General features: G+C 41.4%; 1 protein-coding gene across 1 annotated transcript in view; it reads left to right on the top strand.

Moving 5' to 3' along the window:
- Nucleotides 1-209: 209 nt before the first annotated feature.
- Nucleotides 210-13,642, top strand: part of LOC108365585 (uncharacterized) — a gene marked incomplete at its 5' end in the record, with an annotated part of 87,198 nt that continues 73,765 nt past the window's right edge. Inside the window, 3 exons of the mRNA XM_017619643.1 lie at nucleotides 210-421; nucleotides 12,974-13,180; nucleotides 13,256-13,313. Of these exons, the coding sequence (XP_017475132.1) occupies nucleotides 210-421; nucleotides 12,974-13,180; nucleotides 13,256-13,313 (477 nt within the window). The remainder of the gene's footprint in view (nucleotides 422-12,973; nucleotides 13,181-13,255; nucleotides 13,314-13,642) is intronic.

The raw sequence follows: 13,642 nt of genomic DNA, 5'->3' as shown, positions 1-13,642 counted from the left end.
GGGTTAATCTTGTGTAGTAGCATACAACTTACTGGAACCCCGATTAATCCGGCCTCGACTCCGTTCGTGGGCGTCTTTGCTTCCCCAGGGCTGGATTGTCAAAATAGGGTTCATCTCAAAGCCTGGTAGAAAGAACCACGAAATAGCGAAAGACTTTAGTCCTCTTAGCCTGAATTCTTTTGTTCTTAATATGTAAGATCGTTCTTTAGGGAAGAATCCCTATCCACAGCGCAACATCAAAGGAAAATCGACGGAGTCAGCCTTACATGAAATTGTGGGGTTCATAGAAAAACCACTGCACTTCAAGCAAAACACTTTAGCCGCATTCCTGGATATTGAAGGCGCCTTCAACAATATTGAAGTAGACACCCTTATCCAATCACTCATAGGGGTTGATGTTGACGGCGGTATGGTTGGTTGGGTAGGATCCATGCTGGGAAGCAAAATTATTCAAGTACTCTTCAGGGCAGTGTACTCTCTCCACTGCTGTTGGTCCACAAGGCCATTTTTGCTACTGTAACTAAGTGAAATCCTAGAGAGGGCACTGGATAGACTACATACGTGGGCCAAAGGCAGTGGCCTTAACGTAACCCCAAGCAAAACTGAGTTGTTACTCTTTACTAATAGAAATAAGATACCCCAATTTAGACTTCCATCCATAGGCGGAAAGACAATCCCGCTATCGTCCAATGCGAATGGGAGTAATTCCAGATACTAAATTAAACTGGAAACTTGCTGGTATCAAACCTTGATTTCACGATGAATGTACAGGTGCGGTTTCCATCTAGAAGGGAATAGAGAAAGGGCCAAGTTGCCCATAAGGAAGCCATATGTATATACAATGACGGGTCCAAGATGGACTGCGGTGTAGGGACTGAGGTATATTCCGAGGTGATTGGTGTCAATCGGTCCCCTCGGTTGGCAAACCTTGCTAGCATATTTCAGGCTGAAGTTCTGTGTTCTTCGTACCTGTGTATTTAGTATACTGAGGAATTTAACCAGCTCCTTTGGTGGAAGCCTTTGAAGGTCCTCATCTTCTAGTAGGTATGAACCACAGAACCACTGCTTCACAGTTGGTGATTAAGTGTTCCATAGACTCTTCTTCAAACTCGGGAATGACATAATGAAGCAGTTAGCGGATTTATCTATGTAGTGCTACAATAGGCGACATATACAAATTCATAAGCGGTTATAAATGGATTGACCAAACTGTAGGAATGATCTGATAGGTGGGCTGCGGTAGAATAAAATATCATTGCGCACGAGAAGTGCCCCAAAAGGGTGCATTTGTGCTCAAATTGATTTTTGAGTGTCAACTTGGATAGCACTACAACCAATCCATCAGTTCTCTCGAAAGGACCCAAAACCTTTTCTGCGCCGTAGAAAAGAACGGGCATGATGATAGACTTATACAGCGCGATTTTTATTTGGCTCTGCTTTTCAATTGCCTACCGAGCCCAAAGTAACACAAGTTGACAAGAGTTATTCTTCGAATTATCTCCACACTGACTTTAATGGTGGTGCTTATGCTGGATCCTAGGTAGACAAAGTCCTTCGCTACTTCGAAGTTATAACTGACGTGTGTCCCAAAACTCGTGGACTCTTTATTTGTTGCGTGTAGGTACTTTGTCTTGTCCTCGTTCACCGCCAGACCAACCCTTTTAGTTTGAAAAATGCTGCGTTTCACGCTGACGATGACGATATCATCTGCATACACCAGCAGCAACGTTCTTTACTATATGTGGTGCCACTGAGATTCAGAATTCAGAATTGAAAAAGTCGCACGAGAGCGAATCGTTTTGTATAAAACCTCTCTCTTTCTAGTGTCTTCTCCAGGATTTTGCGGGCTGTAAAAATGTGGTCAATGGTGGACTTACCAGGTCACTTGGTTCGAGAAGAGCTTCAGTCTTTTACACAGTATCGTCGGTAGGACCTCTTAAGCGGTTAAGAAGGCTTATTCCGCGATAATTTTCGCCAAAGGCGGAATTTTACTGCTTGTGGATCGTACATTGAAATTCCAATAATCCAGTTCATCAGACCAAATTCTGCTTACGAGGCAGGTAGATTTGGACTCCCCTAATCAGTAGTACCTGAGTACTCTGAAACTTTACCAGGTCTTTGCAGGCTTCGAATCACCTTTGAAAGCAGTTTATTTAAGCGAAGAACAAAGCTCGACTTTTTACAAATTTTTTCCGCTCCATTATTTGTTTTTTAATTCCAATTAATTAATCCACATATCGTTCAAATATTTTCGCACATAATTCTCCAAACTATTAATACTTTTTCGCACCCTTACAATTCCTTAAACTTCTTCAAACTTCTTAAATGTTGGCTAATTTTTTCTGCCATTCATTGGCCATTTTGCTTGCGAAGCATCAGCAGCAGCAGTCACCAAAAGCTACGACCCAATTTTCTAAGCCGATGCTGCCTTCAAAACACTGCTCGGCGTCTGCTTCTCTGCTGGATCTGTGCCGTAACTCGCGCCCGCTGCGCTGTCAGCTGTGTGTATGCTGCCGTGGCGGCTGCATTTGCCACACACACGCCAGCTTTTCGCTGTTGTTCAACAATTACGAGCGTGTGTGGCACGTACGAGTGCGGCGTATTTGTTCGCATCCTTGAATCGAGCGAGTGCGCATGTGTTGGCAGAGGACAGCGCGGGTGGCTGGCTGATATGAAATGAAAGCAAAAGTTAGCAACAAAAAAAAAGTGCGGAAACGAAGGAAAGCGAACAGGAGGCAGGGAAACGGCAAAACAAAACTAAAAAATGTGCAAAACTCTACAAAAGCAGCGACGAGCGAGTAGCCGTCTTTTCGGCGATTTTGCGCTCACACGCTCAGTGCTGGCACTTTGGCGCTCCCTGTACGCAGCGCTCCGCTTACCACCGTTACTCGACATTATTAGAGTGCTGCTATCAGCACAACTCGTGTGCACCAGCGCTTAACTTTTGACAGCTGATGCTGGCCACTTGACAGCGCTTCGAACTGAAAGTAACAGCAACAACTACAGCCACAGTTGGAAATCACACGCACACGTCCGAGCCTACTTTCATGGCTCACGCACTTTCGTTGGTTTGCTCTGTACGTCTGGCTTGCGCTCACGCCGCGTGGCACTGGGTCACTTGTTCGGCTTTGCCTTCGTTGCCTACTTTTAGGCGTGCACTCTCGTCGGCGCTCAGTTTTTATTGCGGAGACTTTTGTGTGGCGTATCCACTGAGGCATTGTGTTGGGTGTAAGCAAGTTTGGGGGTTGAAGGGCTGAGAGAAAAATAAAACTCATGGCCAATGCTTCAGCAAAGCGGCGGCAACATTTAAACTAAATACAATGGCTTTTATTTATGTATGTTTGTATGCATGCATACTTATGTAGCTTAATTCTTGCTTCGATTCAAAAATGATATACCAAACGGTAGACAGTTTCTTAGAAAGCCCATCTTCCGGTTGCCATCTACTCTGCTCGGCAAACAACAAAAGGCAGACCTATGTTTGCCAGTGACATTGAATGCGCCTAAAGCTAGCGCAAAGGCTTTGTGGCAATCGTTGAGTTCATTACTTGGTGGTAATTGTAGAAGGACCAAATTAAATTTACTTACTTTGGCAACCAGCATCGTTTCGGGTTAGCAGTGAATTCTCCTTTGTATTTGAAACCTCTTTCTTCTCCCTCTGCTTCTTGTTTTCGCCTTACCGTTCTTTCATGTCGTCATTCATTTATTGAGCCTTTGTTGCTCGAGAAAATAAGCTCAACAATGCATAATTTCAGTGTAATTGCTGTCATTTTTCACAAGGGACCTTTCAAGCTAACAAAAGTAGTGGCCACACTTGCCGAAGACAATTCAACCGAAGAAGATTACGTCGGCAGCGTCGCACCAGCTCGCAAGTCAAACGACTATTTCATCTACGATGCCGGATGTGGCAGCTGGGAGGAGGCGCTCTGCTGTAGGACTGCTTTTATAGGAAGGCAGGCTGCGTAAGCTTCATCAGTGCGTTAGAACAAAAGACAACAAAGCAACGCGATTTGATAACAAGTTGAATTAGTCGGTGTGTGTGTGTGTGTATGCTGTTCACTCAGTCTGCAGTCAGAGATGACAATTATTTGTAATATGAAGTGCTTACAATGAACAATGGGGGTAGTGCTGGTTTAAGGAAAGCGCTAACAGTGGCTGTCCACAGTTGTGTAGGTTAAGTAGCTCAGCGCCCAGCGTGTGAGACGCACCCCATCGACAATATTTATGCGTATTTATTTATTGCCATTCAAATTTGGTCAGCTTGCAAGACAGCCATCCGCACATCACGCATTTCACTCATACCCGGCAGACCTTGTCGCTGCTTTCCCTCCTCATTACCCTCTAACGCTGCAGTACTGTTTTTTTTTTGCATTCGCGCGTGTGTCGCTCGAACATTAACTGAAGTTGACAGCTTGGGCTCGCGTGCGCGTACTTCCCTGCAGGAAATGTATCTAACTATAAGCTAACTTCAAGTTGATTAGGAAGGAGATAAAAGTCACTTATTATCTGTATATTTTCTTCGACGAAAGCTAACTATATTTGTATGGCGATGGCCGCGAAATAGTCAAGGGTGGTTTACCTCTGCATTAGATGTAGTCAAGGGTGGCTACCTCTGCATTTGATGTAACTAACTTGTAACTAACTACTTTTGGACATAAAATATCAATAGGAAAAACGAAATATTTTATTTTTATTTTTATTTACTTTATTTATTTTATTACATTTCATATTTGTTACCATATTCTGCTGTAGGTGGTTCCATATTCGAACTTCGCCAGACATAACTTCAAAATGATGATATGAAATTTCGATCTTCCTTTTATTTGTCCTCAATTCGAAAAAGTATTTGCGAAGTGCAAGATATTTAAATAGAAAACAATCTCGAGCTTTACTCCTGCATTACTTGTCCACTTGTTTCAAGTTAGCTTTTTGTAGCTAACTACAGGTTATATATTTTATAGAAATCCCGCAAAGAAGCTAACTACAAGTAGGTTATTTTTTATCAATTGATAATTTTTTTCTGTAGGGTTATGACTGTTGCCATACTTAATACATACATAAACAGATTCAAACACACTCCCATACATGCACGCACATGCACATGCCTTTACTTAAACATAAGGAACCCTTAGGCAATTCAAACTGGTTCAGAACTAGCGCCGAACTAGCTTGAAAAGGGACAGCTTGAAAATGGACTGGCTCTTCCCAGGCGCAACTAGCACACCGCAACTTTCAACTGCCCCTCTCTGCAGCCGTTTTGCACTAGTTCAGAGATAGCTCTGAAATTTGTAGGGCGGAACTAGCGCTGTGTCTCAAAATTTCACTGCAGGGAAGCTCTAGAGTGTGCCTGTATGTATGTATGTATTCGCTTCCTGCTTCCTTCCAAATGTCGCTGCGGAGGCCGTATTTGCTCTTAACACCCATTGAGATAATTGTTGTTGTTATTTTGTTCATGAATTGTGACAATTTTATGCCTCTGCTTTTTCTTTGTGCTGCTGCTGCTTAATTCTCGGTTTTCTTACTTCTTTTTGCACGTGGTGGCTTTTTGTTCAGTAACACATTGTTTTGTGACTTTTATGTGTTATTTGATTGTTGATGTAAAAAGCAATAACGGGGTTTTCTCTTGAATAAACTTAATGAACTTCTTAGACTCTCCCGACTTTATTATATTTTTTTTTTTTGGTAGTAAAACAATTTTCAAAATTCAGTGGAATACATCCTGTGTCGCTTTACCTCCTAAAGCGGCTTTGTCCTGCTGCCTAATGCGTGTGCCGTTGATCCTTGCCTCGATGTTGGTTTTGCATTTGAAACAAGGCGTCATGAAAAGTCGCCTAATGGAAGAAGCTCATCGTCATGTCATAACCCACAAACTGGTAAGGAAGCTTTGGCAACAAGAAGGGCCGCCAAGAGATAATCCGGGTCCGAGGAGAGTACAACTTGTGCCCTGTTGTAGGCCTTCTAATTCCACGATTTTTTTCTTCGGTATGGGGACTGCCCTCGCGAATCACAATGCCAAAAAAGTGATGCCCCCTAGTCGATGAAGGCTTGCCCAGACCCCGTACGAAAAGTGCCTAATCGGATTTTTAAAACATTTTCCAAGGTAGCAAGAAGTCTAACTCTCGTTAGCATTATCGGCAAGCATTGCATGAACACTTTTGAGAGCTTTTCGAGTTCTTCGTTTTGTCATTGCGGTCTAATAGTTTCCGCTAGGTCTGCAGAATAGTTTGGTTTAGTTTAACTGTGGTTAATTTCCGCTTTAGCGTATTCCTCTACTCCAGAGGCTTCAGGAAGGCTTGAATACTTTGAGTTTATTCTACTGTGCTCTCCCAATCTAATGAGTTCTTTTTAGGAGAGCGGTGGTAGGAGTTTGTTACAGAGATCCAAAATGTACATCCTTACATCCTTACATCCTTACATTCGTGCTAATCTACGCCTCTAGTGCTTCGCTCTTCGATGAAGTGATTCTGCAGAAATTTCCAACGCATTGTTAGAATTAAAAAAGTCATCGTACAGTATGGGTTGAATGCGGTCTAGTTTTGCGCCCTTAACTCAAAAAAATCTTCTATCTTGGCTCTAAAACTGGCCTAATCCACCTTGGTACTTTCGGCTAGAAATTTATGAAAACGTTTGAGATGTTCGACCAGCTTCATGTCAATCGTTGGCCGATTGTAGGCCGAGGGAACCTAGTGACCAGTGGTGTAATCCCGCGCTTTTGCGAGGCTTAGCACGTTCCGTGTTATACGTTATTCGTGGTACAGTCAAAGTTCCTTACTTTGGGGCGTACAGATCTACGCGTCGTTCTTTGTCAGTTGAGTTTGCAGTAGTAGTGGACCCGATTCAACAAGCCTTTCTTTGTGTAATCGTCTATTTCCCAGTGGTTTGAAACACAATTATATTTCGAGATCCCTTACAGCCCGACACTGTGTTGTTGAAGAAATAAATCTGGCATCTGTTTGACACATTCTCATTTAGATGTTGTGAACTATTGGACCCTTATTGCATTCCGAGTGATCAACAACTAGGGGAAGTGCTGAGCAAGAGAGTGCCATGGCACGCATAAACTTGTCTGGCTTGGCCCATTCTCACGTTCCTCCTATTATATGCCCAAAGCAGCTTGTATATTCTTTTGCCGTAAAGTTTACCTATCTCTGAACTTTTAACGGTTCCATGCTGCTCAACATAACCCTTTATCATTCCAACACCTGTTTACAAAGCTATGTATCCTTGTCTGCTTTCACTTTTCTCTTCCACGAATGAACTCCGACCATCCGCAAGATTTATTAACCTGAAAACCACACACACCACAGAGTGTCAAACCGCAACGGCAACGGTACCTCTGAACTATTAGAATCAACTAAACAAACTAAAAACCGTGACGAGGGAGTGAGGAGTGGTGGAGGGGAATCAAATTTATTTACTCGTCGATTTTTGTGAGTTTTTCGGCAAATTTTGCAAAAACGGTGCAGTGATACTTGCGCTAAGGCAATAAAACCAAGTGCGAGCACAAATCAACAGAGGGAAAAGTGTCATCGAGTCAACTTGTATGTCAGTAGGCTGAATGGACGCGCGTTGCTTGCGTTGTTGACACCAATAAAGTGGGCGGCGCCGACTGCAGTGTGGAGTCGGACATAGAAGTGGCTCGGCCATGTAAGAGGATAACGGCACACTCGTACACACAAATACAAGCGGCTAACAATTGTAAAAGCCTTCAGCTCAGTGCCATTTGTACGTCCGTCGCCCATTCGCCCGCCATACGCTCGCACCATCGGGCCGCATAGGCAAGTAGACAAACAAAACTGTGCGGCGACAACCTAGAAAACAATGGGCATCAAGGACGACGCTTCAATGCGCACAATGCAGTGATAAAGACCTAGTGCAACAACAATCGCAGCAACAACAACAAAAAACAAAAAAAAAAACTATTAAAACAAAAGCAACAGCTATTACGAATGACACAAATGGCATGTAACAATAGTGTAAAGAACAACAAGTGCAATCACAACAACACTGGTTTGCCTTAAAGCCCAAAACGTTGCGCATTGTTAGCGCTGGAGTGGCGGACACACGAGTTAGAAGGCAGCAATCAACAGCGACACCTACCGTGTGACAACAACGTGCAACATGCAGGCAACAATGGCGTTGATTTTCGTCTAAGGATTTCGAAGGAGGTGGGGCATGCACTGCCTGCAGTGATTTGCAAGTACGCGGCGCACAGTGGTCTGAGAGTGGCAGAAAGTCCAAGTTTCGAAATGTCTCGGAATAGCCAGCTAAGTGGTTGGCTAGATTCTAGGCATGCCTACTAAGAGGACCTAAGGATTTTACCGGAGAAAACTAGCACCAGTGTTACTCAAAGGGCACTTAATATCGGTGTTGTATGAATATAAATTTTATGTACACTCTAAAATATTTTTGTTTAAATTTGCGCATACTAAGATAGGTAACCGGCTTCCTCTACACACCGTGTTAATTAAATTAAACACTGCTTGTTTACTTTTACTTAAATGTATGTGGCGTAGAAAAAATTTCAAATTTGTTTGTTGAATTTTTAAAATTTATTATTCAAAATTTCACAGTTTACACATAAAGTGTTTAAAATTTTCTCGAAAACATGTTTGGGCATATAAAGGGAGGTAGCCTGTTTCCTCTCCTAATATGGCTGCTTACTTTTACATACCAAATTTGTCGCGTTGAGCAAATTTACACATAAAATGTTTAAGATTGAGTAAATATGAGCACTTCATGCTTGTTATTAGTAAAAAATCTATTTTTACTTTCAAACTTTTTTGCAATTTTAAACATTTCATGTGTATATTTTAAATATCTCATGTTCAAAGCCAAATCTTGAACAACTTGTGCGTATATTTACACAGATTCTGGTTGAGAAATAAACACTTTTCAGTACTAGTTTTACATGCACTTTTTAGAGTGTAATAATTTGAACAGGAATTTCACGGATCACTTTTGTTTGTTGGGTTTGCTCTCATCCCTAATTCCAAGTTCAATATGTAGTATGCAAAGGGGTTTCATAATCTTCCCTAGTCCTTTCACAGCTGACAAGGTGCCGCTGGGATCAAAATGTTCATTAAACCCTGGCTAAACTTTTGAAAAGCTAGAACCTGTGAGCCTTATGTTTATCTTTCGAAGACTGGGCGCTTCTCATTGGCAGGTCCCCATATAAGCTGTTGAAAAAGGTAGAAATTGGGATCCGATTTTACTGAAATTTTCCATGTTGTACCTTTGCTTGTGAATGAAGAAGCATAAAAAGCGGCATAGATTGGCGAATTTCCTTGCCCACTATACTAAAGTGAAGGTATTGTATGTAGATTCCATCCGATTTTAATTAAATTTGGCTTTTTTATGACTGGTGGCCGTGTCAGGGGGCCGATTTAGACAATATTTCCGATTTTAGTTTTTCTGAGATACATACACACAAACCGAATTTCATTAGAATCGTATAACATTTATCACCTCCGCCCCTAGACTAGTGGGCGTGGCAGTTTGAAACTTTTCAGTTTTTTTCATTACTAAGCTAAAATACCACAGCTAACAAATTACAGTAAAATCGGAGTACAATTGATACTTTTTGCCATATTTTACATCGGGCTCTTCCACTATGCAGCGGCCACTGACTGAGTGAGTGGATAAACATTTAGTGCAAAGTGAAGGTGTCGGCCCGACCACTCCACCATCTCCGTCAGTGTGTTGCTCTTTGATGCCTCGTGCCTGCTGCCTGCTGACGGCTGCATTTGTTTGATTGCACAACGGTTGCAATTCATGTTGATGTTGCTGTGGCGACTTTCAATACTAGTCGGTATATCCTATAGCCTGCTCGGTGGTGAGGATAAGCGCCATGCTTGAAAAGTTGTTGGCACGCCGCCAACTGGCTGTTTGGCTGGATGACGGACTGTTAGACTGCTAGACTGGTTGACTGTTACATGCACAAAAGNTTCCTTTTTTCTAAGGGCGGCGTTTTATTTTCTGCACTGCTTAGCATTTTCCACCTTCCATTGTGCTGAGTGCAGTGTTTTTGTTGCACTTTTTTAAATTAGCTGTTCTTGTTAGGGCTTCCTTCTTGCCGTTGCGCTGATTTTCATATTAATGCTGATTTGTTGTAAAATTTATCGCCTTAGTTGTTGGTGCTTGTGTTTTCTAGCCTCTGTTTATCTCTTTTCGCTCACCTCATTCGCAAATAGTGCCCTTAGATAGTATCTTTCTATACAAACTTTTCTGTCCAGCACCACCTCTATTTTCTGTTTGAGTTGACCTTTCTCCTCCGCCAGCCGATCATTATTCTTTGCGCCTGCAACAGACACCTACCTCACCGACGCCTATGCTGGCATTTCCGCTGCCGAAACGGGTTGGTTTCACTCATTTGGCACAGCTGAAAGATTAATTGCCATTTTAATGGCTTTTTAGCTACTTTTATCTTTGTTGAATTAGAATTTGGCAATGCTTTTTATGTCGATGCATAGATGGACTGATGGATGGTGTAAATGACACTAAACTCTTTCAGTTTGCGCAATAATCACTGAATACTTTCTCACAAAACTTGGGTCATAATTGTTGTCCTAAAAGGATGGTCTTCGGAACGAGAGTTACGACACGCCTTGTTCTATTACTTTAGAGAGAGTCAGTAGAGTCAGCAGATGATGATGACACCGGACACACACAGTTACCAAAACTACAACAACAACAACAATTGAGAAGACGTCAAACGATTTATGAGACATATTTAAGAAACGGATTTGCGTTGGAGAGAAAATTAGTTCGTTTTCAAAACCTTCGTTTTTACATCTCAAAATTTCGAAAGGATTTAAAATAAGCTTATGAAGAATCGACAAAGTACAAAGCTTACATTCCATAGTCTACTGATTCCATGTCGACTTGTCACACAGGCAGTTGTCCCGCAGCTCGGTGTTCACTTTGGTAATTGACTCTCGGTTCAGAATATAGTGTCGAGTTCACAAACTAATAGCATTAGTTTTTTTAAGCTATTTAGGAATAAATGATTTTTTTAGACTTTACTTCTTTACTGATGGTACGTTTTGAACTGCCTGTTTCATGGTATGGTATTCACCTACGTCCAGGTCATAAGTTAAATTCTTGTTAAAAGCTTCTTAAAAAAGGTGTTCCTGGTCTTTCAAAATCCCAATTATTGACAAAAGATATGGAATTTTATTAGAAAAAGAGAGCATTGGAACAGTTTTATTTTCAAAATATTTTTGAATTAGAGGTTGCCACATAATTGAAAAATTAATTACATGTGTACAAATATCTATATCTATCTATATTTTGCAATGAGATAAAGCTGAATGAAAGCATTTTTTACGAAAAATTGGAATGGAGTTGCCACCTACAAAAAAAAAAAAACTAAAGCAAAGCAAATATATTTTTTTTTATTAAAAATTATGTTATGTTTATGAAACGAAGTGTTTACACAAAAAAAAAATATTTGAACTTGCCAACTAAAACTGGCACACTTAAGCATTATTTCTGCCCAAAAATGATAATTTTACTAACCTTACTTACTTTACCTTTTGAATAATCAAAGAATAACTAAAACTAATGCAGCTGCCAGTTGGCACCGTTTTTGCTTACTATCATTAGTGTTGCCATATTTACTATCACTCTATTCCCACAACTTGCTGCTCCTTTTTCCACTTTTTTAATTGGCTCTTTACTTCTATCCCAGACTTCTCTTTGTTGCTTTTAATTTCACTTTTGCGGCAGACCAGGTGCCAGTTGATGTTTATTACCACAGCACTTGTTCGGTGCCCACTTCCATGTTGTTATTGCTGCTCTTGGCTGGAACGCAGTCAGGTATTGCTAATTGCCCCAACAGCGTCGACGATGCTGTCCTAGTTGCCGCAGCAGGCAATTAGTGTTACTTTCAACTGTCGGCAACTACAGTGGCGGGCAGCAAAAACACACAAACACTCGCATTGCATTGTTTACCAGAATGTTCCCCGACTGAAGGGACAGCCTCAAAAGCAAGTGTCCAGCCCCCACCTTTGTCGAATTGCAATTTTATGCCTTCATTTTTTTCTTTTTTTTTTTTTGGTCCAAAACTGCTGCTCTGCTGCTTCTCTGGCTGGCTGCTTGTCGGTTTTCCGGACTCGGTTGCTTTCACTTTCCCCATTTGCTGTCAGCGCTGTTTAATGTTTTTGAAGTGGCAAAAGTAAACGGCACAATGACAAAGGATATGACAGTAATTTGTTGTAATTAAGAAAACTGTTAATTTTTACCATAAATTCGAGCTGTCAGGCAACTCAGACCAGCAGCACAACAAAGCCTTACAGCAGGCGAGGCGGGCGAATAGTTGGTGTAGAGAGCTATAAACTTAGCAGAGGCACGTGTACGACCACGAATACTATGTTCATATACATACATACTTAAATGCTGTATACATATGTATATGTATGTGTGTGCGTTTGCTGTCGTGCGGGTTGGCGCATGGGCGTTTAATTGCGGTTATATGTATGTAATGTAAATAAGATTAATTTTCGGCAAAGTTTATTAGAGACGCACCAACATGTGCCCACACATAAGCACAGGCACATACATGCATACATACATATGTATGTACCTCCATGCCTTACGTCTAAACACAGATTTATGCTAGTTGTTGTTGCCGCACACATGCCCATTAAGTAGTTTATGGTTTAATTACGAACGCCTAAAAGACGGCCTTAGCTGCAATTTGAACAGCCAGCCAGGCAGGCAGGCAGATGTAACCGTAAATTCGTATTTGCCAAGCAATGCTTTGGTTGCGTATACGACCTGTTGTCTACCTTAAAATGCCAGCAAACACAAACAACTCCACAAATACATACACGAACTCACAGAGAAGAAGGCTGACAGCAAATTACTTGCCTGCTTTAGAAATCTTTGAATTACTAATAAAATTTGTTTAACTAAATACTCCCACCCACACTTTGTCGCATCTGTATCTAAATACTAATCTTTTCTCCACTCTCTCGCTTCCTTTTCGTTGCAGCAACAAGTTGTCGAGCTATCGGGCTACGTAATTATTTTGGTGAAAAATGTTGAGGGCAAAATTAAGCTGTACGGCTCACCGCCCGATCGCGATAATCTGGAAGTGGGCGATGAGATACTCGAGGTCAACGGTCTGACCTTGGAGAATATCTCGTATGCGGAAATTATACGTCACATCTATGAGGTGAGTTGTGTTAATGATTTGATGGAAAGTTATTAATGATTTTGGTTTAATTTTTGCTAATAATTTCTCTTTCAGTGCATAAAATCGTGCACAATTTGCTTGCGTGTACGCAAAAAGAATGACACCAGATTGGGTAAGTGAAAAAAATGCTAATATACTACATACATATTCATTAATTAATTAATTAAAGTAGTTAGCGTATTTTGGGAATTTCTAAAGGCCATTTGTTTAAAGCTTTTTATTTACAATTCTTAACTGGTCAAAAATGTATGCACAATTTATGTGTACATCAGAGATGGGCGCGGGTAATCGGGACTCGTGGGACCCACGGTACTGATTTTAAAATAGCCGGGGCGGGTGATATCGAAAAGGTATTTAAAAATTTTGTGGGGGAGACGGGACTGAAATGCTTTTCCGACACTCCCGATAAAACCAGAAACCAAATTCAGAAAAACTGCCTTA

Source organism: Rhagoletis zephyria, unplaced genomic scaffold, assembly GCF_001687245.7.
Source record: "Rhagoletis zephyria isolate East Lansing unplaced genomic scaffold, Rhagoletis_zephyria_1.1 Rzeph_scaffold_01917, whole genome shotgun sequence".
NCBI lineage: Eukaryota > Metazoa > Arthropoda > Insecta > Diptera > Tephritidae > Rhagoletis > Rhagoletis zephyria.
The sequence above is the reverse complement of the archived record's forward strand: the minus strand, read 5'-3'. Positions and strand labels throughout refer to the sequence as shown.